This window comes from Haliotis rubra, unplaced genomic scaffold (genome assembly GCF_003918875.1).
Source record: "Haliotis rubra isolate DU_JTF1 unplaced genomic scaffold, ASM391887v1 Scf305, whole genome shotgun sequence".
Classification (NCBI taxonomy): domain Eukaryota; kingdom Metazoa; phylum Mollusca; class Gastropoda; order Lepetellida; family Haliotidae; genus Haliotis; species Haliotis rubra.
The window spans coordinates 664,069-689,274 of NW_025766975.1; the positions used below are offsets into that span (position 1 = coordinate 664,069).

Below are 25,206 nucleotides of genomic sequence, written 5' to 3' on the forward strand. Positions count from 1 at the left end.
GCATGGTTTTCTTTAGTTTTGTTTATAAATTTTGCCATGTTTATGTCTACTTTTACAGCTGTGGCATTTCTTGTTGCTCTGCATCAGAACAAACAGTTAATTGGAAAAGATGGCCTTCTCCCAGCACATAAATATCTCAATAACATCAAGAACAGAGTTGGCGGAATAAAGCAAGACATGTTCATCAACTGTCCCAGTATTATCTGGTTGTTCAACTACAACACACACCTGGATCAGATCCTCGACTACCTGGCATACACAGGCTTGGCTCTGTCTCTGTTTGTTGTGATACGCGGAGCTGCAAACTGGTTCATTATGTTGTCTCTGTGGGTGATTTACCACTCTATTGTCAGTGTTGGACAGCAGTGGTAAGTATATTGTTTAAGACTGGCTGTTGATATAGATCATATAGATCAATAATCATTAACTGTTAGTATAGATCAATTATCACGGAAAAAAAGTTGAAAAAAAGCCCAGCAATTTCTTAATTCAAGTTTATGCATTTATGTATTGATCACTATTGAAGAAATAATTTAGAAATGACCTGTAATTTGTATGTTGTGTGTGTTAATTTAAATTTTATTTTCTCACATTACAATTAGTTTATGCAAGATACTATTTGATGACACAGTTTTCATATTGATAATCATTAACAATTCCTCCCATCATTGATATTTCCTATTATCATCTTCTTTTTTTGCCAGCCCTAATATTTAGTTAATATTAATAATAATTAATTGATATGAGTAAACTGTACTTTCTTATCTATGTTTTTTCCTTTCCTTTTAGGTTCAGCTTTGGTAAGTTGATATTGCTGTTGATGTAACACTTTGTTTCAGTATATAGTTTTCTTTTGTGGGGATGCGTGGTAAGGATATAGGTCCTTGTGGGGATGTAGGTTTTTGACAAACTTTGCTCATTTGAGTGTACAGAATATGTTGTGTTGTCATGCTGAGTGACTATCTTATCATCATATCCTGATAATGTGGATCAATGCTCAGGATGTCAATCACTGGATTGTCTGGTCCAGAATTAACATTTTAAAGACCGCCATTATTAAGTTTGAATATTGTTGAGTGAGGTGCTAAGAGCTCAGGTCATAATCAGTTGAAGTTAAGCAACGTTGGTCGCGGACAGTCCTCGGATGGGTGACCATGTTTGGCAGCTTGACTCCTGAAAGTTTCTAGGACTTCAGTCCTGCCCCACAACGAACGAAGCCATGTGACGCATGTGGTCTCACCTTAGGCAAGTGAGTTTGTTCAAAACTGCCTCTGTCCACCCAGCAGTAAAATTGGGTACCTGGTATGATACGATGGTAGTCTGAATTTGAACCTTGAGTGCCTGACAAGCGACCGGTTGTATTCTCCACATGGAGTGTTCTGTACTCGTTGACCAGGGGTAATATGTCAGCGCTTTGAGCATGCAATGTGCTTGGATAAACGCGCAATATAAATGGACTATTATTATTATTATTATTATTATTATAAACAAATGTCCACTCTGTGTAGAGTATCAAGTTTATCTGAAATATCAGTGCCTGCTAATATGTCAAGCAATTCCATACATTTGCTATTAACTGGGTATGTGTCTTGCTAATTTTGTTCATATCCCCTGCATTTCTGCTTTGGTAGGTTGGGAGTCCCAGCTACTGGAGACTGGTTTCCTGGCGATATTTCTGTGTCCTGTGATGAACCTGTCCACCGTTCCACAACACACGCCCACATCACTTATTATCATCTATGCATACAGATGGCTCATCTTCCGCATCATGTTAGGAGCGGTTGGTATTAAGTTAACAGTAAAACACAAGTATCATTCATCGATGGATGGGTTACCCGTGAAGATCTGAGTTAAAATTGATCTTCAGTAACCCATGCTAGTCCTAAGAAGCGACAAATGGGATCGGGTGGTCAGGCTTGCCTCACTTAGTTGACACATGTTATCATATCCAAATTGCATAGATTGATGCTCATGCTGTTGATCACTGGATTGTTTGGTCCGGACTCGATTATTTACAGACCATCGCCATATAGCTGGAATATTGCTGAGTGCGGGGTAAAACTAAACTCATTCATGGATGGTGGGTGGGTGGGTGGATGGTGGATGGATGGATGGGATGGATGAATGGATGAGATATTATTGAGATGTCATCTCAGTTTTACCTGTATTGAAAGCCTAATGCCATTATGTGAATTGTAACAATTGCAAAGCATTGAATTTGAATTTTAGTGTTTGTCACACTTTCTTATCACGGTTATAGGGTCTGATCAAGATCAGGGGAGACCAGTGTTGGAGAGACCTTACTTGTATGAACTATCATTATGAGGTAAGAGAACGTCTTTAAATTGGGTGTCTTTTTTCTCAGTTATGACGTCAAAGTGACGACGTCTTTAAGAGAAGGACCTTAAGGAGAAATTTATACTGAATTCGGAATATTATCAGAAATGATGCATGAAATACCTACACTTGGTCAATATTTATGCCTGTGATTTATGTTTAATTTCACCCAAATCTGTGAAGTGTAGCTTTTGTGTTGCAAGTTCCAACATTGTCTTTAAAAACTTAAGGAGAAATTTATTGACATAATGCTTACACAAAAACCTGACTCACTTTCAATAGTTCATAAAATCAGAAATGGTTTGTGAAATACATGTACGGTATATTATGTCGAGTTTAAGTAGTAAATACCTGCTTTTTTATTTAGATTTACTGTTACGAAGTATGTTATTTCGTCTAATTTAGATGTGAGATTACATTTTAACTCACTTGTCTAATTTACTGCAAATGTATAATGACATTGAAGTTGTACCTTCTTGTCAGACCCAGCCGGTGCCGAACCCCCTGAGCTACTACCTGCATCAGTCTCCTGAACTGATACACAAGATGGAGACACTCGGCAACCACTTCATCGAACTTGTGGCTCCATTCTTCCTGATCCTGGGACGGAGAATGACCATCATTGGTGGAGGAATACAGATCTTCTTTCAGGTACGTCCAGACAGCTAATCTCATGTCAAGCTTTGGAGAAGCGACACTTTTTAAGTTTTAGGGTAGTTTTTCATGGACGTAAAAGTATATTCACACTTATAAAAAATCACAGGTATGTTTACGAGCACCACATTAGGTGAGTGAGTGAGTTAAAATTTAACATAACATCTGTTATGACGGACGATCTAAATTTACAGCTAGCCAGCCCGATGGTCTGGTAAAATTTCAATAACATGTTCCATGCATCTGAGTAATTGTCTTTGGATTTTGAACATTTTGAAGTTACCAGCCCTGATGCCTGGCTGGATTTTCGGCTTATTTCATACACTGATAACATCGGTAACATATCAGACATATCATGATGATCACCCTACTAGTGAATGAGTGAGTGACTGAGTTTAGTTTTACGCCGCTTTTAGCAATATTCCAGCAACATCACGGCGGGCTACACCAGAAATGGGCTTCACACATTGTGCCCATGTGGGGATTCGAACCCGGTTCTTCGGCGTGATGAGCCAACGCTTTAACCATTAGGCTACCCCACTGCCCCTCACCCTACTAGAATTTATGGATGGAACTGGAGTATGCTTGGTCTAAGACTCAGCTACATTGTTTGTTTTACAGGTTGTGTTAATCACCAGCGGTAACCTGAGTTTTCTCAACTGGTTGACCATTGTTCCTAGCCTGGCTTGTTTTGATGATCGCAGTTTAAGTTGGATGTTCTCTCGGCGTTCTCGGTCTGTCAAGTGTCGGGTAGCCCAGATACAGCACCAGATGGAAACTGGAAAATTGACACCTAAACTGGGTAAGGCTATCATTGGTCATCCTCTATACATGTATCTCCAGGGTTTGCATTTGGAAGAACCTGCTCTTTATTCGTGGATCCATTCCTGTTGTTTTTGTGATTGGAACTGATCTGACTTTGAAGTTTATACCGACCAATCAAATGTTGACATTATGGAAAGGGTAGGGAGGTAACTCATATTGTATGTCCTAGAAATCAAAGCCATTGTCATTTTTAATGGACATAAAGACATCCTTTCCTTTAAGAATAGTTTCGAGATCTTTTTTTAACATGTTAATGAGGTTTTCAATGTTGAATTTCTCACAAACTTGATGATAATCAGTGTGACTTGCCACCAAGTTGCTGATACTGCCAATTCAACTTTGAGGCTAGTTCTGATTGGAAAGTTACACTAGTAATCACAGTGAATGAAACTGGGAAAAGGAAATCAAGTGCAGATTATTTGACAACAACCTCAGGGACGGATCCAAAGGTTAGTGTAGGTTTATCGAAATGCTAGCCGTGGAGATACAGAAGATGGTCATTGGTTTGTGTAGTGTAATATCAATAATAATAGTGCATATTTATAATGCGCACATATCCACGCTTGCTCTTGCGCTAACACATTACTACCCAAGCTGCCTGTTAGGCCTGAAGGTTATAGTCACATGACATAGTCACATGACATCCCACTAGGTACCCAAACTCACTTGCCGAAGGTGAGACCACATGTATCACATGTACTTCATTTTGGGACAGGAATGAAACTCTCAGGAGTCAAGCTGTCACACATGGTCACCCATTCAAGGACTCTCCACACCCAACATTGCTTAACTTCAACTGATTGTGACTCGTGAAGATCCGGGTTAGAATTTATCTTCAGTAACCCATGCTTGTCATAAGAGGCGACTAACGGGATTGGGGGGTCAGGCTCGCTGACTGGGTGGACACATGTCATCGTATCGCAATTGCGTAGATCGATGTTCATGCTGTTGATCACTGGATTGTCTGGTCCTGGTCTGATTATTTACAGACCGCCGCCATATAGCTGGAATATTGCTGAGTGTGGCGTAAAACTAAACTCACTCACTCACTCAACTGATTGTGACCTGAGCTCTATACCCAGGACCACACACCACCGCAATATCAATATAACAAAATAAATGATATATGTTTTGTATTTGTTTGAACATAAATCAACTTACTTTTGAAACAATCTAATTATGGAAATAATGAGTGTCACAAAACAAGATATTTTTATAACACCAGCTCAATATTTATGCTTTTGGTTACCTATGTGTACAATACTTTGCAGGGGGTTATATCAGGAGAGTTTTCAACATCAGCTTTGGCCTCCTCATAGCCTATCTGAGCATCCCTGTTGTGCAGAACCTCCTCTCAAAGCGGCAGGCCATGAACACATCGTTCGACTCGCTGCGACTTGTCAATACATATGGTGCTTTCGGCAGGTATGTTTCTGTGTTGGTGAGTTAGGATCAATAAAGCTTTGAACAGCATTTCAGTTTTACCAGGGTGAGGTGGCTTGTGGGAGGAAAGTGACGCAGGTACTTGTTTGGTGAAACCCACAGGTATGTGAAGGGTACAGCAAATTTAGAAATTAAATTGTGGTGACTGGTCTCAGAAACTTATTTCGCAAAATGATGTTAAACCAACTCTTCTCTGAAACCAAGAGACTTTGGAAGCTGAACTTTTGCAAGAATGTTTCTTGTAGCCATATTTTGTTCAAATCATTTCACTTTAGTGTTAATTTTTAGTTCCCAGGATTTATGCAGAAAATATTTGAATGTCATTCTATTCACAATGTTCCAGCAAGTATCTGCCTATGTTGACATATTATACTACGGACAGGTGAGCTTGACTGTGGCATTATTTCAGTGGATGTTATGAGAGAAAGACATGTTTGGTTCATGAATATTTCAACCTATCAATTGTTGTTTTGTCCAATTTATCAGTGAAATATTCTGCATTTTATGATAAGACATACAATGTACTTTTAAGACAGTGACAGTGATATTTAATACACCTTCCAGTATTACCAAGGTGAGAACAGAGGTCATTATGCAAGGGACCTCGAGCAGTGACCCAAACGACCCCAGTGCCAAGTGGCTGGAGTATGAGTTTAAGTGTAAACCTGGCAACATCACACGGCGGCCATGCATCATCTCCCCGTATCACTACAGGATGGACTGGCTCGCATGGTTTGCAGCTTTCCAGGTGTGTATGTCACGTTCTTATATTATTGGACGATTTACTCAGGTAGGATGCCTCTCTGTGTGGTGATCAGAGGACACCTTCTTTTGAGGGCTTGTCAGGTGGACCTGGAATGATCTTTTTCTGCCCTATCTTATTGAAGGATGTACTGCTTCTGGAAACGTTCAGGTAGCAACATTTTAAACTATTCAGCCTAATTTGTTTACCATCTCAAATTGGAAAACTTTGATTTCAACAAAAGATAGCCCAATGGTTAAAGCATTCATTTTTCATGCCAAAGACATGCGTTTGATTCCCAACATGGGTATTATGTGTAAAGTCAATTGATATGACTGGAATATTGTGTAAATGGGTCTAAACGCTATACTGTCATTGATTACACACACAACCTCACTGACTAATGGTCAGAAATTAAGCATGAATGACAATGTGTCCTTATCATATCCCTTATGTTAAATGTTTATGAATTAGGAGGTCACTTGATTCAAATATTAAAGAAGAAAACTTCAAAGACCGTCCATCAGTTTCAAACACTGCATAATGCCACTGCCTTTCTTGATATAATACCCACTGCAGACTTAAAAAACCCAAAGTGTGTATTTTGTGAAACTAAGGTAAAAGTCACCAGTTAAGGAAAGTAGATATAAGAAAGCAACCTTGGCCCACTGTTTTCAGGGTCTGTACAACAGCTGTGGGGGCATTTCATGGCAGCCATGTTGGTTAGTGAAGGAATGATAACGATATATGGATGCATAACTTCTTTATATAGAACTAATTAACAGTGGGGGTGATGTTTTAATACCACTATCAGGCAAGTGAACTTCAATTCAATTGCTCTCACAGTAATAATGAAGTTGTTTATTCATGTATTGTTATTATTCCTTGCCAGTCCAACTTCTAAATGCCTCTCAAGGAAGTAATCCATGTTGGTTGTTCAGGATGTATTATATAAAAATAAAATTTTGAAAGCTAGAAAAATGGTTTGACATGACAAGAACCATTTATGGGAATGTAATCTGAACCGTTTGTTGCAGAATTACCAACACAACCCTTGGCTGGTGCATGCTGCCTTGAAGTTTCTGATCAACGATGAAGGAACAACGTCTTTGATTGCTCACAATCCATTTGAAGGTCGAGCACCACCAAAGTATGTAGACAGTTGTCAGTAGGATCTTATGTAGCATTGTTAGCATCCTTGATAATCCTTCAAGGATTTTGATAGTTTTTTAGGACTTCTTGTCTACTATTTTCATAGTTACGCCTGCATTGTATTATTGGACACATACAATATGTAAAGAATGCAGTCCTGTCAGGATCCTGTAAACAATTCAGTCCTTTTCTTGGTGTGGAGTGGGTCTCACCCCGCAGATGACATCCTTACTGTCTTTTGGTCACATGGACAAGGCGTCCAACTTTGGATCAGAAGATCTGGGGTTCAAATGCCACCATAGAATTCAGAAATTTTATGGCCACTACATTGGCACCATTGCTGGACTGAGCATGTTCTTCTTAAATATGTAAAAAATAAGTGTCAGATCACTACTGTGATCTGCCTTCTGTTGATGGGAGTATATTGAAAGGGGTCGAGTCATCGCACAGATTAACATATGTACCTTGTCAGCTTGTGGACAAGGCATCCTCAGATTTTGGATCAAAAGGTCCTTGAAATGTTATGGGCACTAGATGAGCATATAAACCTGTAGTGACAGATTAACATATGTACCTTGTCAGCTTGTGGACAAGGCATCCTCAGACTTAGGATCAGAAGGTCCTTGAAATGTTATGGGCTCTAGATTAGCATATAAACCTGTAGTGACAGATTAACATATGTACCTTGTCAGCTTGTGGACAAGGCATCCTCAGACTTAGGATCAGAAGGTCCTTGAAATGTTATGGGCTCTAGATTAGCATATAAACCTGTAGTGACAGATTAACATATGTACCTTGTCAGCTTGTGGACAAGGCATCCTCAGACTTAGGATCAGAAGGTCCTTGAAATGTTATGGGCACTAGATTAGCATATAAACCTGTAGTGACAGATTAACATATGTACCTTGTCAGCTTGTGGACAAGGCATCCTCAGACTTAGGATCAGAAGGTCCTTGAAATGTTATGGGCACTAGATTAGCATATAAACCTGTAGTGACTGAATGCTCATCTGATATCTGACTGCAGTGCTGTAAAGTTGGTGAGTGTCCACGTTTGTTGCATGTGTCCCCAAATGTCAGATTATAGACAATGCATATTATAGATGGTCACATTTATCCATGTAATACATCAAGCAAATAATACCGCTTATACTTGCAGGTTTATCAGAGTGGAACATTACCGATATGCCTATACCAAAATTGGAAGCAAGGAAGCCAAGTCTGGAGCCTGGTGGCGCCGTAAACACATTGGGAACTATGTCCCGCCAATATCACTGAGAGCTGCACGAGACATTGCCAGACAGATGGACTGGGACATACCTAGGTTGAAGAAGAAGTAACCATGACAACGCTCCAGGGGAAGCAAACTGTGTACTAATTGATGATGCCTACTTCCTGGGCGTGAGAATATTGTTTAAGTGGATTTGGTTCTTTTGAGTTATGCCTAGGGTGTTTTATCAAATATTGTCAAGCTTTTCTTTAAATCTACTTGAGGCAGAAAATGTTTGTAAGATTATTTTTAAACTTATTGATTTTATAGTTTTACAGATAAGACTATGCTACATATTTCAAAATTAAAAATAAATTAATTTTGAAATAATTGTCTTATTAGTGTATTTCAGTGAAAACAGTTTTATTAAGAGTATATTTTCAGAAAGAACCCAGGTCCATCTTTGTGTATATTTTGGTCTTGTTCTCTGCTATAACATTGCTCTGTAGGGCTGGGGATGGAACAATGCAATAACTTGTTAAGTTTTTGGTTTGAGAAACTACAAGAACAGCAACATTCCATACTTCCAGTTTATATTTAGACTTTCACTATATCTCTCCAAATGTGTTATTGATGCGATAAGAAATGTTTTGAGTTCCATGATCTCACCTCTGAAAATGGAACCAGTTGAGGTAATACAAACCTAGATATTGATAAAAGTGTTTGTATGCATTGACCATAACCATTAAATGTGAAAGAGCAATCTCTTTTATGTACGTACTTGCAGACAACAGCTGACCAAGCATTTACACCTAAATGTGAAACACATTAAAATACACACACACTAAAAGTGTCAGTTTCTATAATTGCTTCTTGGTAATTCAGTTGTTGAATTGGTTGTCAGAACTCTATGTGTTAAAAGATCGGGATCCGGTGGTTACAGTGTGCCAACTGATTGTTGTTGTTCATGCTGTCGACCACTGATGTCTCTGTCCCTGACTGGCTACATGAGATATCAGGGATATTGATGATTGAGTGTATAAACAATATTTATTCACTCACTCATTCTGTCTTTTTAGCTCACTCTACTATTGATCGTGTTTTATCTTGTTTTTCTATGTCGAGTTTATGAAAACTTATTGTGTGCGTAATGTTATATGTTTGTTGTTATATTTGTTGATGATACAGTCCCATTGTCCCACTTATGTCCTACAATATGTTGTTGTGGTTGATGGTTATAAAAGTTGATATCAGTGAGAAAATGTTTGTGTGTGCAAGTGTTTCAGTGAAGATGACCACATATCTGTAATGCCAAAATTAATAGTCTCAAAGCACTTCATAATCCACAGTATAGTGGTGAAGGTGTGATCAAAAGTACTAGTGATGATATGATCCACAGTACTGGTGAAGATATGATCTACAGTACTGGTGAAGATATGGTCTACAGTACTGGTGATGATATGATCCACAGTACTGGTGATGATATGGTCTACAGTACTGGTGAAGATATGGTCTACAGTACTGGTGATGATATGATCTACAGTACTGATTGTATGATCTGCAGTACTGGTATGATCTGCAGTACTGGTGATATGATCTGCAGTACTGGTGATGATATGATCTACATTACTGGTGGTATGATCTGTACAGTACTGGTTGCATGATCCACAATACTGGTCGTATGATCTACATTACTGGTGATGATATGATCTACAGTACTGGTAGTATCATCTGCAGTACTGGTCGTATGACATACCACGCAGAGTACTCATTGTGTGACATACGATACTTGTGATAAATGAAAAAGACTTCTGAAACTTCAGCTCTGTCTAATGAAACGTCTGTTATCAAAACAGAAAGGGACTTTCATGGAGTTTTGTCGTCAATATAGTGTCCTGGAAATTGATATTGTAAAGTGCTAAGAACATCGGGTAGTGTTTGTTAGAGTTTGTCGCGAAATGTGCTCAATCATTGGTGTATATGTTTCATCGTCATAATTTAATTGAAAATAATGGATTGATTCCTGATGAGCTAATAAACAACGATACAAAGAAATGTGATTCTGTAGTATTTTGCGGGACTGCCGAGCCAAGAAAAGCCGGGCGCATCTGGGCATTTAAACTTCCAGCTTTGAGCTTGATCTCCAGATGTAGCTGTCTTTTGTGTTATCAACCCTTATTATCCTATAAAAACAGTGCCTTTGCTGAAGAAGAAAATCGACAGTATCAGTATGCCATGTGTAGGGTTTGAGTATTACCAGGCAAACAGTTTTATTATACATACATTTGGTTAAAAAAATCATAAAACGTGCATTCTCCCTAGGAAATTAACACTGTAAGCCCACATGCACATTTAAACTGATCCAGAATGAATCTACGTTTCACTAGAGTGTTCAACTGTAAGTCAGTTAAGCAGCTGCCCAAGCATCCAGCAGAATGAAAAAGTAAACACAGTTGGTTTGGTATTTGGTTGGTGAAAGACAATTTCTTTTCAAAATGGTAATATTGTTTTATAACATAATCATGGTCTCAGATTCGATAAAGCTGACAGATCAGTCTGAATACACTATTCTAAAAAGTCACGACAGACATCTTCGCTGGCACATAATCTGGTTGCAGCTGATAGCCGCCACCGCGAAAGTAAAGTCTATTCAGAAACACTACTTTCGCAGGTCCTCCCGTTTAGCGGTGTCAAATACTGTTCTTACTTTTTTTTAAAATGGCAACGTAAACGGTTCCTACATTATTCCTCTATGTGGCAAGTGTGTCGATATATTTCAAGCAGAAACTTCACAAAAAACAAAAACTAAGAGATAATGATAATAATTTTCATATTTATATTGCTTCACATTCATACCAACAGTGTGTTTAAAGCAAATGCTGACAAAAACGGCAGCGAAACGTAAGTATTTCATATGGCGAAAATGGCAAAATTTTGGATATAACACAGCACAATATCATCCCATCCCAGCTTGATGGTTAACGATCACGTTTTCCTACCGGGTACCCATTTACTGCTGGGTTAATGGTGGCGTATTATGAACAAAGTTATTTGTCAAAGGAAACGCCACCTGTAACGCGATTCACAGTTAGGCAGGACAAAATTGTACAAAATTGATGGACCAACCAACCAACCAACCAACCACCAACCAAACCCCCAAGTATGCGCACACGTACAAAATTGATTCTTCCCCAGCTCGCCAGAACAAAATGGATGACCCCCCTTGAAACCATCATCACCCCCAGCCATAAATTATGAACGGTCCCTTATGTGACCTGTTTTCTGTACAGAGAACCTGAGTGAGAACATATTATTTTACAGCGACGCGTTAAAACCAACTCACTTAATCAGTTATTCGCTGCAAACGATTATTCTCCTTTAACATGCCGTATACTAGTAACCTCATACACCTGTGCCTGACCACAGCCCCCCGTGTCTTTGCGAGGATTAAAGATTTTAAAACATATATAAAAATTTGAGATGACCCCCGACTCGAAATGCTTCACAGTACAATACATCATGACTGCCATGATGTATTGTACTGTGAAGCATTTCGAGTCGGAGGTCATCTCAAAAACAATTACGGAAAGGGTATTTGAGTACCAACGTGAGGCAGCTAGTTTGCGTGATCTAGACTTTTCTCTTCGAACAATTCAACTGGATTTCTAGATTTTACATAATGAATATTTCACATTATTTACAGTAACGCGGATTAGCTCTTAGCGCATTGCCGGAAGAGCCACATTCACACGATCACTCAACCATGCCCATTGCCGGAAGAGCCACATTCACACGATCACTCAACCATGCCCATTGCCGGAAGAGCCACATTCACACGATCACTCAACCATGCCCATTGCCGGTTGAGCCATACCATTTTCAACTCTGTTTTTCTTAAATGTGGCTTTCCCGGGTTGTAACCCATTGCAGCATGTCATGAACCTAATTATGATAATTGTTTATTCACGTGTTACACATGCACGCACACGCACACATATCGTTTGTGGGAGTAATTTCAAATTACATATCATATTACATTACATACAATCGATTTCATGGGGGACGTTTTTTCACTTGGATGTGCTTATAATGGATACGATTCCATTTATTTTTCCGTCATATTACATTGATTATTTTTATATTAACGCAATACCTAGCACCAAGAATCTGAGCTTCTTTTGTGGTTGCAATATAAATATTGGCCGGGTACGCTATCAGCACGGCCCCACCTCTATCCAGTGAAAACATATGGAAGATTTTTATTCACGAGCAATTCTGTATGATTACAAAAAGATATATGAACCTTATTTTTCAAGGCGTACATATTTGTAAATATCGTTTAAATGTTTTTAGCGGTAAGTTTCGAATGAATTATACGAGAGTTATCTACCTTTGATATTTACAAACTCGATGGTACCCAACCTGTTGATATCAGATATTTTTAATTTGTAACAATCATGAGTAATTTAAGAAGTGATAGTAATGATAGAGAGGAGGATTTGAGATTGAGAAAGAGGCGGAAGAAGAAAGACGTGGATGACAGTGACCCTATTAGTGAAAAATACGTGTCGGAAGGGAGTGTCTGTCACATCGACACGAGCGATAGTGGCAGTAGAGACACAGAGACTAAGAAGAAAATCATTGGTGGTCTGCACAAGGGAACATTTTGGTTGACAAGGATTGTTATTTTAAGATCTTTTGGATTCGTCTACTGTGAGTGAACTGCTATTGTAGCCGAGAGCCGCGATGCGATTGTAAATAGTGAAAGAATTGATTAGGCATGGACGCTGATTTAGATTGCGTATTTGGGCAATATTATTTTCAGTACACCGTGGAAGATGCATATTCCTCATGCTTTCTTATCAGATAATAACAAAGTCAGGGACTATATTCTCGATAGCGTACTTTTCCAGTTTAGGCCTAGATTTTGTAAGTTGTGTAATGTGTGAGACCACAAGTTATATGTGACGTCTACATCTAGGGTCCAGCGTGAATCCAAGACATTGCCTCGGCAATTAGAGCTGTACTATACATTGTATACTTTTATGCTGTGCAATATCATGTGCTTGAAGTAAGCAACCAACCAGTGGGGTTGGATTTACTTGAATCAAACATATATGTTTGACCAATCAGTATTTGAACATTTTCCTGCATTATTTAAAGCATCATATGCTTTGTCCACAGGGGCTTGTAAATTAAAAACTGCCACCAAGGTATGTACTGTCACTAACAGGGTATTAGCATTTTGTAAAAGGATCCTTTTATATAGTGCTAAGACCCTGTTAGTGACAGTACATACCTTGATGGCAGTTTTTAGCGTTACAAGCCTGTGCTTTGTCTGAGTCTGGTTCAATACTAGACCATATAGGCTACAGTTATAATCTTTTCTTCTTTTAGTCTGGCTGACCATAATATTCTCATCTGCAAATTGTCTTTGTGTAATTGCTATTAATTTACAAAATAAAATGAATTCTTGTTTTTTGTGTGTTTCAACTTTCAGTCGTTGCTTTCCTTGTGGCCTTGAATCAGAATAAACAGCTGATAGGTAAAAATGGCCTCCTACCTGCCAACCAGTATCTTAATGACATTAAGAAAAAGACAGGTGGAATTAGCTGGGATGCGTTCAACACATGCCCCAGTGTCATCTGGTTTTTCAACTACAACACACACCTGGATCAGATCCTCGACGTCCTGGCGTACACAGGCTTGGCTCTGTCTTTGTTTCTTGTCATACGAGGAGCTGCAAACTGGTTCATCATGTTGACTCTGTGGATGATTTACCACTCCATTGCCAATGTTGGACAAAAATGGTAGTTATGTTACTTTTCTGATTAGTTTTTAAGTAAAGTAGATTTTCTATGATTGACTAGTATGCTTGTTATTCTCTACTGCCATTGAATATACTTAGTGTTGTTCAATCTATGTTACTAATTTGTAGACATTTTGGTCAGATACATTGTACCTGCAAAATGCTATTTTCTCAGAGGATGGTCAGCTGTTGACTCCTATGTCCTGTACTTGAGAAATATAAAATTAAAACTTCTTGACATCTAAATCTTGATTTATGTTTTCGTTTTTTTTCCAGGTACAGCTTTGGTAAGTAATAAGTCTAATATATTGGACCTTAGAATGAGTTCATGATATTTGAAAAAAAATTAGACACTTTATAAAACACAAGTAATGAAACTCTAATTGTATTGCTTATTTATTGTTTGTGTATAATTTGGTTTCAATCTCAAGTCTGCAGTTACTATGGTGACAGTCTATGATGTTTAGTTGCTGACTGTGTTTTCGGGGCGGTGGGGTAGCCTAATGGTTAAAGTGTTGGCTCGTCACGCCGAAGACCCGGGTTCGAATCCCCACATGGGCACAATTTGTGAAGCCCATTTCTGGTGTCCCCCGCCATGATGTTGCTGGAATATTGCTAAAAGCGGCGTAAAACCAAACTCAGTCAGTCAGTCAGTGACTGTGTTTTCATCCTAGTCTAGATGTGAGATGGTTATTACCTGATGACACAACAACTGGGAACTAAGAACATCATGGTTGAACCTGAAATATTCCAAAAGGACTTATTGTCATTTCAAAAATTTGTGTAGGTTGGGAAAACCAAATGCTTGAGACGGCATTCCTGACAGTATTCCTGTGTCCGGTGTGGAACCTGTCATCCATTCCACTGCACACCCCGACATCTTTCATCGTTATATGGGGTCTTCGATGGCTACTCTGCAGAAGGATGATCGGAGCAGTTGGTATTCACAGAATTAATCAGTACAGACAGCGATGGTGAAGCAATTAAAATGCATACACTGACATTTAAGTCAAAGTATCCCAAAATTACATTACAGGGAAACTTGGTACAGGCCTGTTGTCATTTCTACAAAGTTTGAATCAAGTCAACTTAGACCCCCTCTTCTTTGCCATATTAATTGTGAAGCCAAATTTCATATGAAGTTAATAATTACCCTGATCAGACAGAAAATAACCAAGACTTTGTCTAGGGTGCTTTAAGATTGTATCAATACCCGAGCTAATCCACAACAGATTAGCTGCAAATCAATGTACCATATTTGTCATAATAAGGACCCTGGATGCTTAGATATTATCCAAGGGAAGCACTTATTAAAATACAGGTATAATTTGTTTTTAGAGATGGCATGTTTAAGAATGAATATTGTTTCTCACATCAATAAAACTAAAATCATTTCAATAATAATTACAAGGCAGTTATAGACAATTTCTTTGCTACAGATTTTTGTTATATACACAAGATACTGTCAATTTTGGCTTAGTCTGGGGTTAAAAGAAAACTTACAGGTTTGTCCAGAAATTGATCACTGGACACTTCATGCAGACAATACAGTATTTGGTGAATCTGCCCCTTGTAATATAAGGAATCAATCAAATATTTAAGATAAGATTGTTGGTGTATCATAAAAAAACTGTTCATATTGTATTGTGGAGGAGATGAGAGGCTAAACTTAACTATTATATTCTTTCAGGGATTGATCAAGATAAGGGGAGACAAATGCTGGAGAGATCTAACATGTATGAATTATCACTATGAGGTAAGAAATATGATCAGCTGACATTTTGTCTGAAGACTGTCAGATGTACCAGTCATGGACAGTAGTAACCATGGTAACGCAGAAATTGCATAGGTCTAGTATAGAACAGTTGCTTTAGAATCTAAAAAGTCATTACATCTAAACAGCATCTCAGGGTCACTTTCAAGATCCTGACTTTTTCATATTTTCTTATATCTTTTCATATATTTCTCTGTCTGTTTCTTGGATTTCAAGTTGGGCACAATGTGTGAAGCCCATCTCTCGTGTCCCCCACCATGACATTACTGGAATATTGATAGAAGCGGTGAAAAATCATACTCTCCAACTCGCATGTATTTCAAGTTGTACTTTTTGTCAGACCCAGCCGGTGCCAAACCCCCTGAGCTACTTCCTGCATCAGTCTCCTGAACTGATACACAAGATGGAGACACTTGGCAACCACTTCATCGAACTTGTGGCTCCATTCTTCCTGATCCTGGGACGGAGAATGACCATCATTGGTGGAGGAATACAGATCTTCTTTCAGGTACATCCAGTCAGCTAATGCAAAGTCATGCAAAGCTTTAGTGAACCAATTGATGCTCTTTTGGGGTATTTCTATTATTATTTTTTTTAAAGTATGTCCAAAATTGATTTTAAATTATGATAAGTTTTGTGGCCCAGTGGCCATTGCAGTAATAACTTGGCTGTGTTTTACCCATTTCCTCTGAGTGAGTGAGTTTAGATTTATGCTGCACCAGAGACCATATAATAGATTATGTTGTTATTATTATTATTATATAGTCTCTGGCTGCACTCAGCAATATTTCAGCTATATTCCGGCAGTCTGTAAATATACGAGTCTTGACCAGACAATCCAGTGATCAACAGCATGAGCATCGATCTATGCAATTGGGATACAATGACATGTGTCAACCGAGTCAGCAAGCCTGAGCACCCGATCCCATTAATTGCCTCTTAATTACGACGAGCATGGGTTACTGAAAATCAATTCTTACCGGATCTTCACAGGTCCATTTCCTCTGAAGCTTCATTGAATAATAATTATCAATATAAGTATTGTTTGTTTTACAGGTCGTGTTAATCACCAGCGGTAACCTGAGTTTTCTCAACTGGTTGACCATTGTTCCTAGTCTGGCATGTTTTGATGATCGCAGTTTAAGTTGGATGTTCTCTGGGAGTTCTAGGTCTGTCAAGTGTCGGGTAGCCCAAATACAGCACCAGACAGAAAGTGGAATAATTATGAAATGTGAGTGTGTTTATAAAAAATTGATGAGTTGGTAGTAGAGCTTTTATATATCCATTTTATTTATAGGGTAGAGTATATTTTATAAATGCATGTAGTAGCTGTTTAGATCTGCATGTCATAAAGCTTGATGAAACAACTTACCGGTAGTTGTCAAGAAAGCATTTATGACATGTATGTTCGTAGTCAATGAACATAAGTTTGGTGTCATTAAGACAGTCAGCAAACTCTTATCGTCAATGTTAAAATAAGAAATACATTATCTTTTCCTAAATGCGGAGGGGTACAGCCATCCCAGTCATCTATTGAACTCCTTATGACTTTGTTTAGGGTGCATATCTGTGTACAGGAACATACCCGGGGTACATATTTGTAGTACCTGTGCCGACAGCGACCACTTCAGCCATAATAATATGAATTATTTTATTGATGCAGGCTGATGTCCATGTACTATACTTGAGATTTAACTCGGGCTAATTCCACATCAACCTTCCAGTTGTCCTACCACTGACCATTAGTGGTGGTCCGATTAATTGAAATAATCGAAGATTGGTCGCAGTGACTAAACGACCAAGCAATCGATCATGTTTTTTCATAATCGAACACAAACAATTCTGGAACACTTGTTTTCATCAACAATATTTTTCACAGGGTTGGTTTTGTCTGTTACATTTCATAAGCACTACAAGCTTGTTCCAAGTCATGATTAAATTTATCTTAAAGACACCAAGAAATTTATGTTCCTAACATACTAGTCATCCTTTAAAGATGTGAAATTTAGCCAAAACACCCAAAAAATAACTACATGTTTTTTTCCTTATTTTTTTGTGCATTAACAAATTTCATAAATGACGCTAGCCAATTATTTTCGATGATTGATCGCTTGTAATATACTAATCATCAATTATGAGATTTGAACCAATTCCCAACACTACTGACCATGGTGTATTTAATGTTGTCTCTACTCAGGCAATTCACTGAGATGTATATTCAACATTGGCTTGGGATGCCTCATCCTGGGACTCAGTGTTCCAGTTGTCCAGAACCTCTTCTCTCAACGCCAAGCTATGAACAAGTACTATGACAGTCTGAGACTTGTCAATACATATGGGGCTTTTGGAAGGTAAGTCATTCAGATCGGTAGGATTGATGCATTGAGAACTGGTTCAGAATTATTAACCTCAAACGCTACAAGTTTGTGTGGGCTAACATTTTTCTACTGACTGAATTTCAAAGGCTGGTGAACAGAGCACATTCAAAAGTTATTGTGTTATCTTAATGTGCCTCAAAGCTGACAGAAATATTATCATGACCGGTGCCCGACTGCACAAAGAGATGTGAGTGCTATGACTCTCATAAGTCTCTGTTAAGCAGTAGAAGTTATCATCACCTCAGCTCTGTGATAGCTTTGTGCAATGGGGCCCAGTTATTCAAATGTGTGACTTTGTTGTTTATTGGTCTTCATTCCTAGCAAAGACTTATTCATTTAGTCAACTGTGACATTGTTGGACCAATTCTGACATTGCTGTTATAGAACCTCACCAAACACCAAAATATAAATTTTCTTTGAACCAACAAATATGAGATCTATGAAACTTGATGAGGGTATGTACATTATGATCATTAACAAACCCAATTTGGTTAATGGCAGAAATATATTTTTTTGTCTGGAATGGCAGCATTACAAGGGAACGAACAGAGATCATACTAGAAGCGACCTTCGAGCAGTGACCCAAGCGACCCCCGTGCCAAGTGGCTGGAGTATGAGTTTAAGTGTAAGCCTAGCAACATCACACGGCGGCCGTGCATCATCTCCCCTTATCACTACCGACTAGATTGGCTGATGTGGGTTGCAGCCTTGCAGGTTGGTGGTCAACAGCAATGATTTCATTGTATATAAAGTTGAGTGAGATTTCATTTTTATGACGCTTTTAGCACTATTCCAGCAATATCACGGTGGGGACACCAGAAATAGGCTCCACACATTGTACTCTTTTGGGGAATCGAACCCGGGTCTTCAGCGTGACGAGCGAACACTGTAACCACTAGGCTCCATGTCAGAATAGGTTTCCAGTCTCAGTAGGATTCTGGGTCAGACTTATCGCCAACAACCATACATGTGGAGAAGACTGACTGGATTTGGTATTCAGGCATGATGATTTTGTTGCTCATTATATCAGTCACTGGTTTATGAGGTCCAAACTTACATATTTCTGAGAACATCATATAGCTGGAATACTGATTATTGTTCAGTGGCAGGTCAAACAATGAACAATCTGAGCCCTTGAGAGAGGACTAAAATGGTGATTGGTTAGTCATGCTTTTGGTGACTACATTAAAGAAATTCTGAAATAAGAAAATCTTCATAAATTTACTTTGATGTTGTTTGTCTGTACCAGGGGCGGATACAGCTTTTTGAGAAGGGGGGCAGGGGATGCACACTATTAAGAAAAGGGAGGGTGCACACTTCATTTCACCCGAGTTTCAATGGTCATTTAATAAACTTTCAGGACAAAAGGGTGGGGAAGGCGCACCCCTGCACCCCCCCGTCTGGATCCGCCTATGTGCACTGTTGCTGTTGTGGATGAACCTCTTTCCAAACAGAGAAAGGTGAATGGTTTGACTCTCGAGAGACAATAATTGATGTTACTTGTTATCTTGACTATATTTGTACACATATGTACAATTAACCTCACAAACGCATGTATACATTGATCTGCAGTATCTCCTCAGGTTATAAACTTTTTCAGGGCTACAAAAACATCCGTGGCTGAAGCACCTCGTCCTCAAACTACTTGCCAATGATGAGGATGTGATGTCCTTGATTGCATTTAACCCTTTTGAAGGTCAACAGCCACCTAAGTAGGTAGCCCATCCTTGCAATACCCTCAAGGGTAGTTTCAAATGGAAATTAAATATTTTTTATTGGAGCTTTTTGACCAACAGACTTGAATTTTAATAATAAATAATAAGAATAGTGTTAATCTTATGTTTATTACTTTTACTGAAATAATTGGTTGAGTTTGTTAATTTTGAAAAACACCTTTGCTTGTATAGTGTGTGGTCTCTCCATGATCTGCTGTTACAATGTCATGAACAAGTTAAGGATGAAGGTTTAATGATTAATATTTCAGATTTATCAGAGCAGAGTTGTACAGATACAGCTACTCTAAGGTTGGAAGTCGAGAGGCGGAGGCTGGTGCATGGTGGGTCAGAAAACATGTCGGAAACTACCTCCCAGTGTTGCCTAGCAACACTGTACAGGATCCTGGGAAACAGCATATGCCTAATGTCAAGATGAAATTGTAACATGACAATACATTAGCTAAATTGTGTTAATTTTTTTTTATTTATGTCAATAAAGGCTAATAATATATTGTGCATTGTCTTCATATACAGTTTTAAAATTCATTTTATGCATGTTACAGCCTAATTATTAAAGTGCCCAGCAGGCACATCAACGTTGTTTCAACGTTGAGAATAGGTTGATCCTCAACGTTGAAAATAGATTGAAAATAGGTTGTATATGAAAGTTTTTTTGACGTAGATATCCGACGTGGAATCAACGTTGAAGTTTGACCGATTATCAACGTTGAAAAAAGGTTGTATATGAAAGTTTTTTAGACGTAGATATCCGACGTGGAATCAACGTTGAAGTTTGACCGATTATCAACGTTGAAAAAAGGTTGTATATGAAAGTTTTTTAGACGTAGATATCTGACGTGGAATCAACGTTGAAGTGTGACATATTGTTAACGTTGAAAATGGGTTGTTCCGTGGTTGTATATGAAAGTTTTTTTGACGTAGATATCCGACGTGGAATCAACGTTGAAGTCTGACATATTATTAACGTTGAAAATGGGTTGTTCCGTGGTTGTGTCAGGGAGGTATTACGCTTTCCTGTAAATAGACTCGCACTTCATCTTTAAACTACACTAAAATAGCACCAAACTCCTGCATCCAGCTAAAATACCCAAAAAGCTACCTGCAATAAACAGTGTTCAAACAGAAAATTGCAGTAAAAATATTTACCTGATAAAATACTTGGTTAAAATTCCACATTCAATATAATGTTCATTTAAGTTTTATATCAGTTGGACGTATAATTCCAGTAAGAAGAAAAGAGTATTCCAAATTAAGAAAAACTATTTACTGTTGTATTGTTACCTTGAAAAGGTGGAAATTGTCCCGAGAAGACATTTTGTCTGAATTTCAGCTATTAGACAGACCCCTGAATAAACACAATGCAATTACTTTCACCATGAAAGGGATCCAAGACCTTAGATGACCAGGAACTATACCTTAAAACAGCACATAAAACAAGTCACTTTTCATGAAATCTTTATGAACACACACGCACAGAGAAACATGGTTTAATGCATAATGTAAAACATCACACATGACATAGTCTGTAGGTGATCTCTGTTGTGCTAATAACACAATATCATCTGCATATAGCATCAAAGTGACATTTACGCCACCAATTTCAATACCACAGTTCAGATTTTTCAACACAATTACAACTCCAAAACCACAATTATCAGCTCCTCTTTTTCCTGCCACTCCCAGCCTGGCGGTCAGGTGGATACTTCAGAAACGTCCCTAACTCTTTCTTGAAATTTGCTTCGGGATGCATTCCCATTTCATTCCCATGAGATGGGACACATTCTGAAATTTTATATTTAAATACAAGAATAAGTTATATGGAAGATATATTGTCTTAAATGATTCAAGTATTTGTTTAATCAATCACTTGAAAGGTTCATTTCACTGCTGTAACTTGGCATGTGAACATATGAACAGCATCAATACAAAATATGACGAAAAGTGTCAACAATTTATATTTTCAACCGAAGGAATGGAAGTTTTCTTAAACGTCCTCAATTGCAAGTTGATTATTCAATTAGACTATGAATTAGGATGAATTAAATGATGCTTTACTGTCATATATTATTTGCTATGGTCATGATGAATATGCCGCACTTAGTAATTTACTTACCAGAGATGATTGAATACAACCTTGTATTCTTAAAAGAAAACTTGCCGTTTTGCCCGTCAACATTCACTCCTGACATCAAATTGTTTGACATTGTCCTGCAAAACAATGGAAGATTGTTGTTATTCTGTCAGATTTAGTTTTCTTTAGAGATTCTCGGAAATGATTATTTCAAATTAATAGGAGTTGTACTGATGTAGCAATTTTGCTACCAGGAGTCATAAATTGTAACAAAACCCGTGAAGGTCCGGGGTAGAATAGCCCTTCAGCAACCCATGCTTGCTATAAAAGGCGACTATGTTTGTCGTAAAAGGCGACTAACGGGATCGGGTGGTCAGGCTCACTGACTTGGTTGACACATGTCATCGGTTCCCAATTGCGCAGATCGATGCTCATGCTGTTGATCACTGGTCCAGACTCGATTATTTACAGACCGCCGCCATAAAGCTGGAATATTGCTGAGTGCGGCGTAAAACTCAACTCACTCACTCACTCACAAAAGCCATTTTACATTAAATGATAAGAAAACAAAATGGGTGGTGGTTCACAGGTCAAAGAATAAGTCTATTGTGGGAGGTCTCCCAACACCATTTGTTCCCAAACACAAGGAAGTAAGGATCATGGAGTTCTGAAAACAATAATGAGCTCTCATAAGTATACAATATATTCTCTATTATCTACTCTCTCTCTCTCTCTTTGTCATTTGTACACTCATAAAACTCAGATAAATAACTTCTTTATAATTCATAAATGTTTACACTTCATCTCTTATAGGAACGCTTAGAAAATCTCTCATATAATGAATTATGTGGGCGTATTATCTGCGACGTCATAACTATGCTTCTCTGAATCATGAACAATAGAATAATGAGATTAAACTCTACGCTGCCAGAAATAATCTATCATACCCTGAATAATAAGACATTGAATAACATCTCTTACAACTCCAATCTACACTCAAAAAGACTTAAATGTACTCGTAAACAAACATCGCTGGCATCGCACGCAAATTCTTGGAAACAGTGCATCTCTGACTCTCAATTCCAAGAAATGGAAGTCCTAGTCTATTTGACCAAAGGGATCACAGGTGGCCAAAACATATTGAAATGTAGGTCATACACTGAAAATAACTCTGATTTAAAACACTACAAATATACACCTTCTCTCTAATATACTCGATAGATGATCTTAACAAGGGAACATGTACATAAAATGCTGATATCTAACAACACCTGTACTTTAAATAATGGACTCTTCCAAATCTCAGTATGTTTCACTGCACACATATTAGATTGCAAATAATGAAAAACCTACCCTTTGACAATAATAAAAAAACATCATATTCAAATTCTACAGCTGACCAAATACCTGAAGAGTGTGTCTTCCAGCAATAAACATCTATATATATCTATAAATGTATGGCTTCTGTCCTCTCGCGTGCTATCTCCCATCCAGCTGTTTACGGCGAAAAACAATATGGCGCCAAGCAAGGGAGTGCTCATTAAACTAAACATCTCCGGGAGAAACCATTGTCAAATTTTTCTCTTACATGATCAACCTTAATATATAAATGAAAATAAAGTCCAACTAGTATCACCAAAAATGACAAAACATTATCACAAATATTCAAAACAGGTGGTAATGAAAGAGCATTATCATCTTTCTATTAAACTTTGTGGTGGATATACTGGAAACAAGTGAAATGTTAAAAACGTGTTACCTTAGCATTGCTCCTTTTATGTGATCCACAAAATTGCTGCCACCCAGTCTTCGAAGATGAGATTTCTGCAAATTCCATTAAAATTATACCTTATTTCATAATTAAATGTTCCTTACTTTAAAATTACTTCTTTTGTATGTAAGATTTTAACCTTTAAGAGACATGAATTATCATATCCCTTCCAAACAAGTGTAAGAATGAAAGTCTGTGGGTGCAGTTTTGTTAATTGTCCCATCAAAGAATCATTAGTGAAGTTACACTTTTTTGTAAATAAATAAAAGTTCAAATAAATTATATACAATTTCATCCTTAACAAAGACTTTCACAAGACATTTTGATGTGAAAATTTCGTTGCATTTCCTTACGCCATTCTCCACCGGCCCCCTCCCCCCAAATAATATACATATGTTGACAGGGTTCAGGGCGTGCTCAATGCATAATTTACTGATAGATCTATTCAAACGAACAAATGTTCATAATAATGGGATGCAATATAAACTGTTGATTAATCCTTTCCGATTTTGTATAGCTGCCCTTAGGGACCGTTCATAATGTATGGCTTTGGGGTGATGTTGAGACGGCCCACCATGCATGTCATGTACATTATCTATGACGCCATCTCCCCCTTCCAATAATTTCTAAACATCATATTAAACATAGTGCGTGTGTACAAAAATGATGACCCCTTAGCTCCCCTGAAAAAAATGGGTGACACCCCACCCCTTACAATCATCACCCCCACCTGCAGCCATATATTTAATTATGAACGGTTCCTTATATTGATGTACTTCATTGATTATTTGAAAATGAATATTTGCAAAATTCAAATCAGGTGATTGGTACGAAAGGAAATCTTATTCGATTATATAATAAAATGCCAAATATATGCATTTAAATATATTGAAAAATAACAAAACAAGTTCATGGAAAACACGGGCTTCCACTAAATTTTGAGAAACATGTACTGTGACATACCGGTAACCTTGTGAGATAAAACATAAGCCCTAATTCGGAGTTTCTTGCTACTTTGACCTGCTAGATTCCTACGTTTTCAGAATACATGAAGGACATACTTACCAAATAAACACCAGCATGCCGTGAAGATGGCGAAAATAGAACGATATTGCGTTGAACTTCGCCAAAGTGAACTGACAACGATCAGCTGCCTTTGCGCGCGCGATAATTGTGCGAATGTCTGCATATGGCCAAACGAGGCGATCGAAAGGTCAACATCTGGCATGTGTTTGAAAGCAAATTGTCGGGAATTATACAATTTTCACAGTTTTGTTGGAAAATATCAAATGTACTGCAATTTGG

The 25,206-nt window shown here is 38.0% G+C and overlaps 2 protein-coding genes across 5 annotated transcripts; both read left to right on the forward strand.

Moving 5' to 3' along the window:
* LOC124282870 (lipase maturation factor 1-like) lies at positions 1-10,417 on the forward strand. 4 transcript variants are annotated; one of them, XR_006900270.1, is made up of 11 exons: positions 1-368; positions 790-800; positions 1,632-1,780; positions 2,261-2,326; positions 2,821-2,988; positions 3,613-3,793; positions 5,088-5,241; positions 5,824-6,007; positions 7,039-7,151; positions 8,312-9,724; positions 9,773-10,417. XR_006900270.1 is itself a non-coding variant. In XM_046718905.1 (10 exons), the coding sequence occupies exons 1-10, from the start codon at positions 37-39 to the stop codon at positions 8,490-8,492; spliced, it is 1,539 nt and encodes a 512-aa protein (XP_046574861.1). In that variant the 5' UTR covers positions 1-36; the 3' UTR covers positions 8,493-10,417. The 4 variants fall into 4 exon arrangements, 1 of the variants encoding a protein (XP_046574861.1); XR_006900271.1 differs by having other exon boundaries at positions 9,797-10,417; XR_006900272.1 differs by having other exon boundaries at positions 9,869-10,417.
* Positions 10,418-12,762: 2,345 nt separating this feature from the next.
* LOC124282871 (lipase maturation factor 1-like) lies at positions 12,763-20,549 on the forward strand. The gene is given in 12 exon segments (XM_046718907.1): positions 12,763-13,075; positions 13,863-14,172; positions 14,448-14,458; positions 14,959-15,107; positions 15,862-15,927; positions 16,286-16,453; positions 17,002-17,176; positions 18,143-18,296; positions 18,853-18,898; positions 18,900-19,037; positions 19,924-20,035; positions 20,308-20,549. Coding segments are annotated over 11 exon segments (1,497 nt in total). The 5' UTR covers positions 12,763-12,819; the 3' UTR covers positions 19,948-20,035; positions 20,308-20,549.
* Positions 20,550-25,206: the final 4,657 nt, after the last annotated feature.

Excerpts from the sequence above, each read along its gene's own strand:
- LOC124282870 (XM_046718905.1), top strand. The coding sequence starts at position 37 with ATGTTTATGTCTACTTTTACAGCTGTGGCATTTCTTGTTGCTCTGCAT. Across the intron at positions 2,327-2,820 it reads GTATGAACTATCATTATGAG|ACCCAGCCGGTGCCGAACCC; the intron begins GTAAGAGAACGT and ends CCTTCTTGTCAG. Across the intron at positions 7,152-8,311 it reads GAAGGTCGAGCACCACCAAA|GTTTATCAGAGTGGAACATT; the intron begins GTATGTAGACAG and ends TTATACTTGCAG.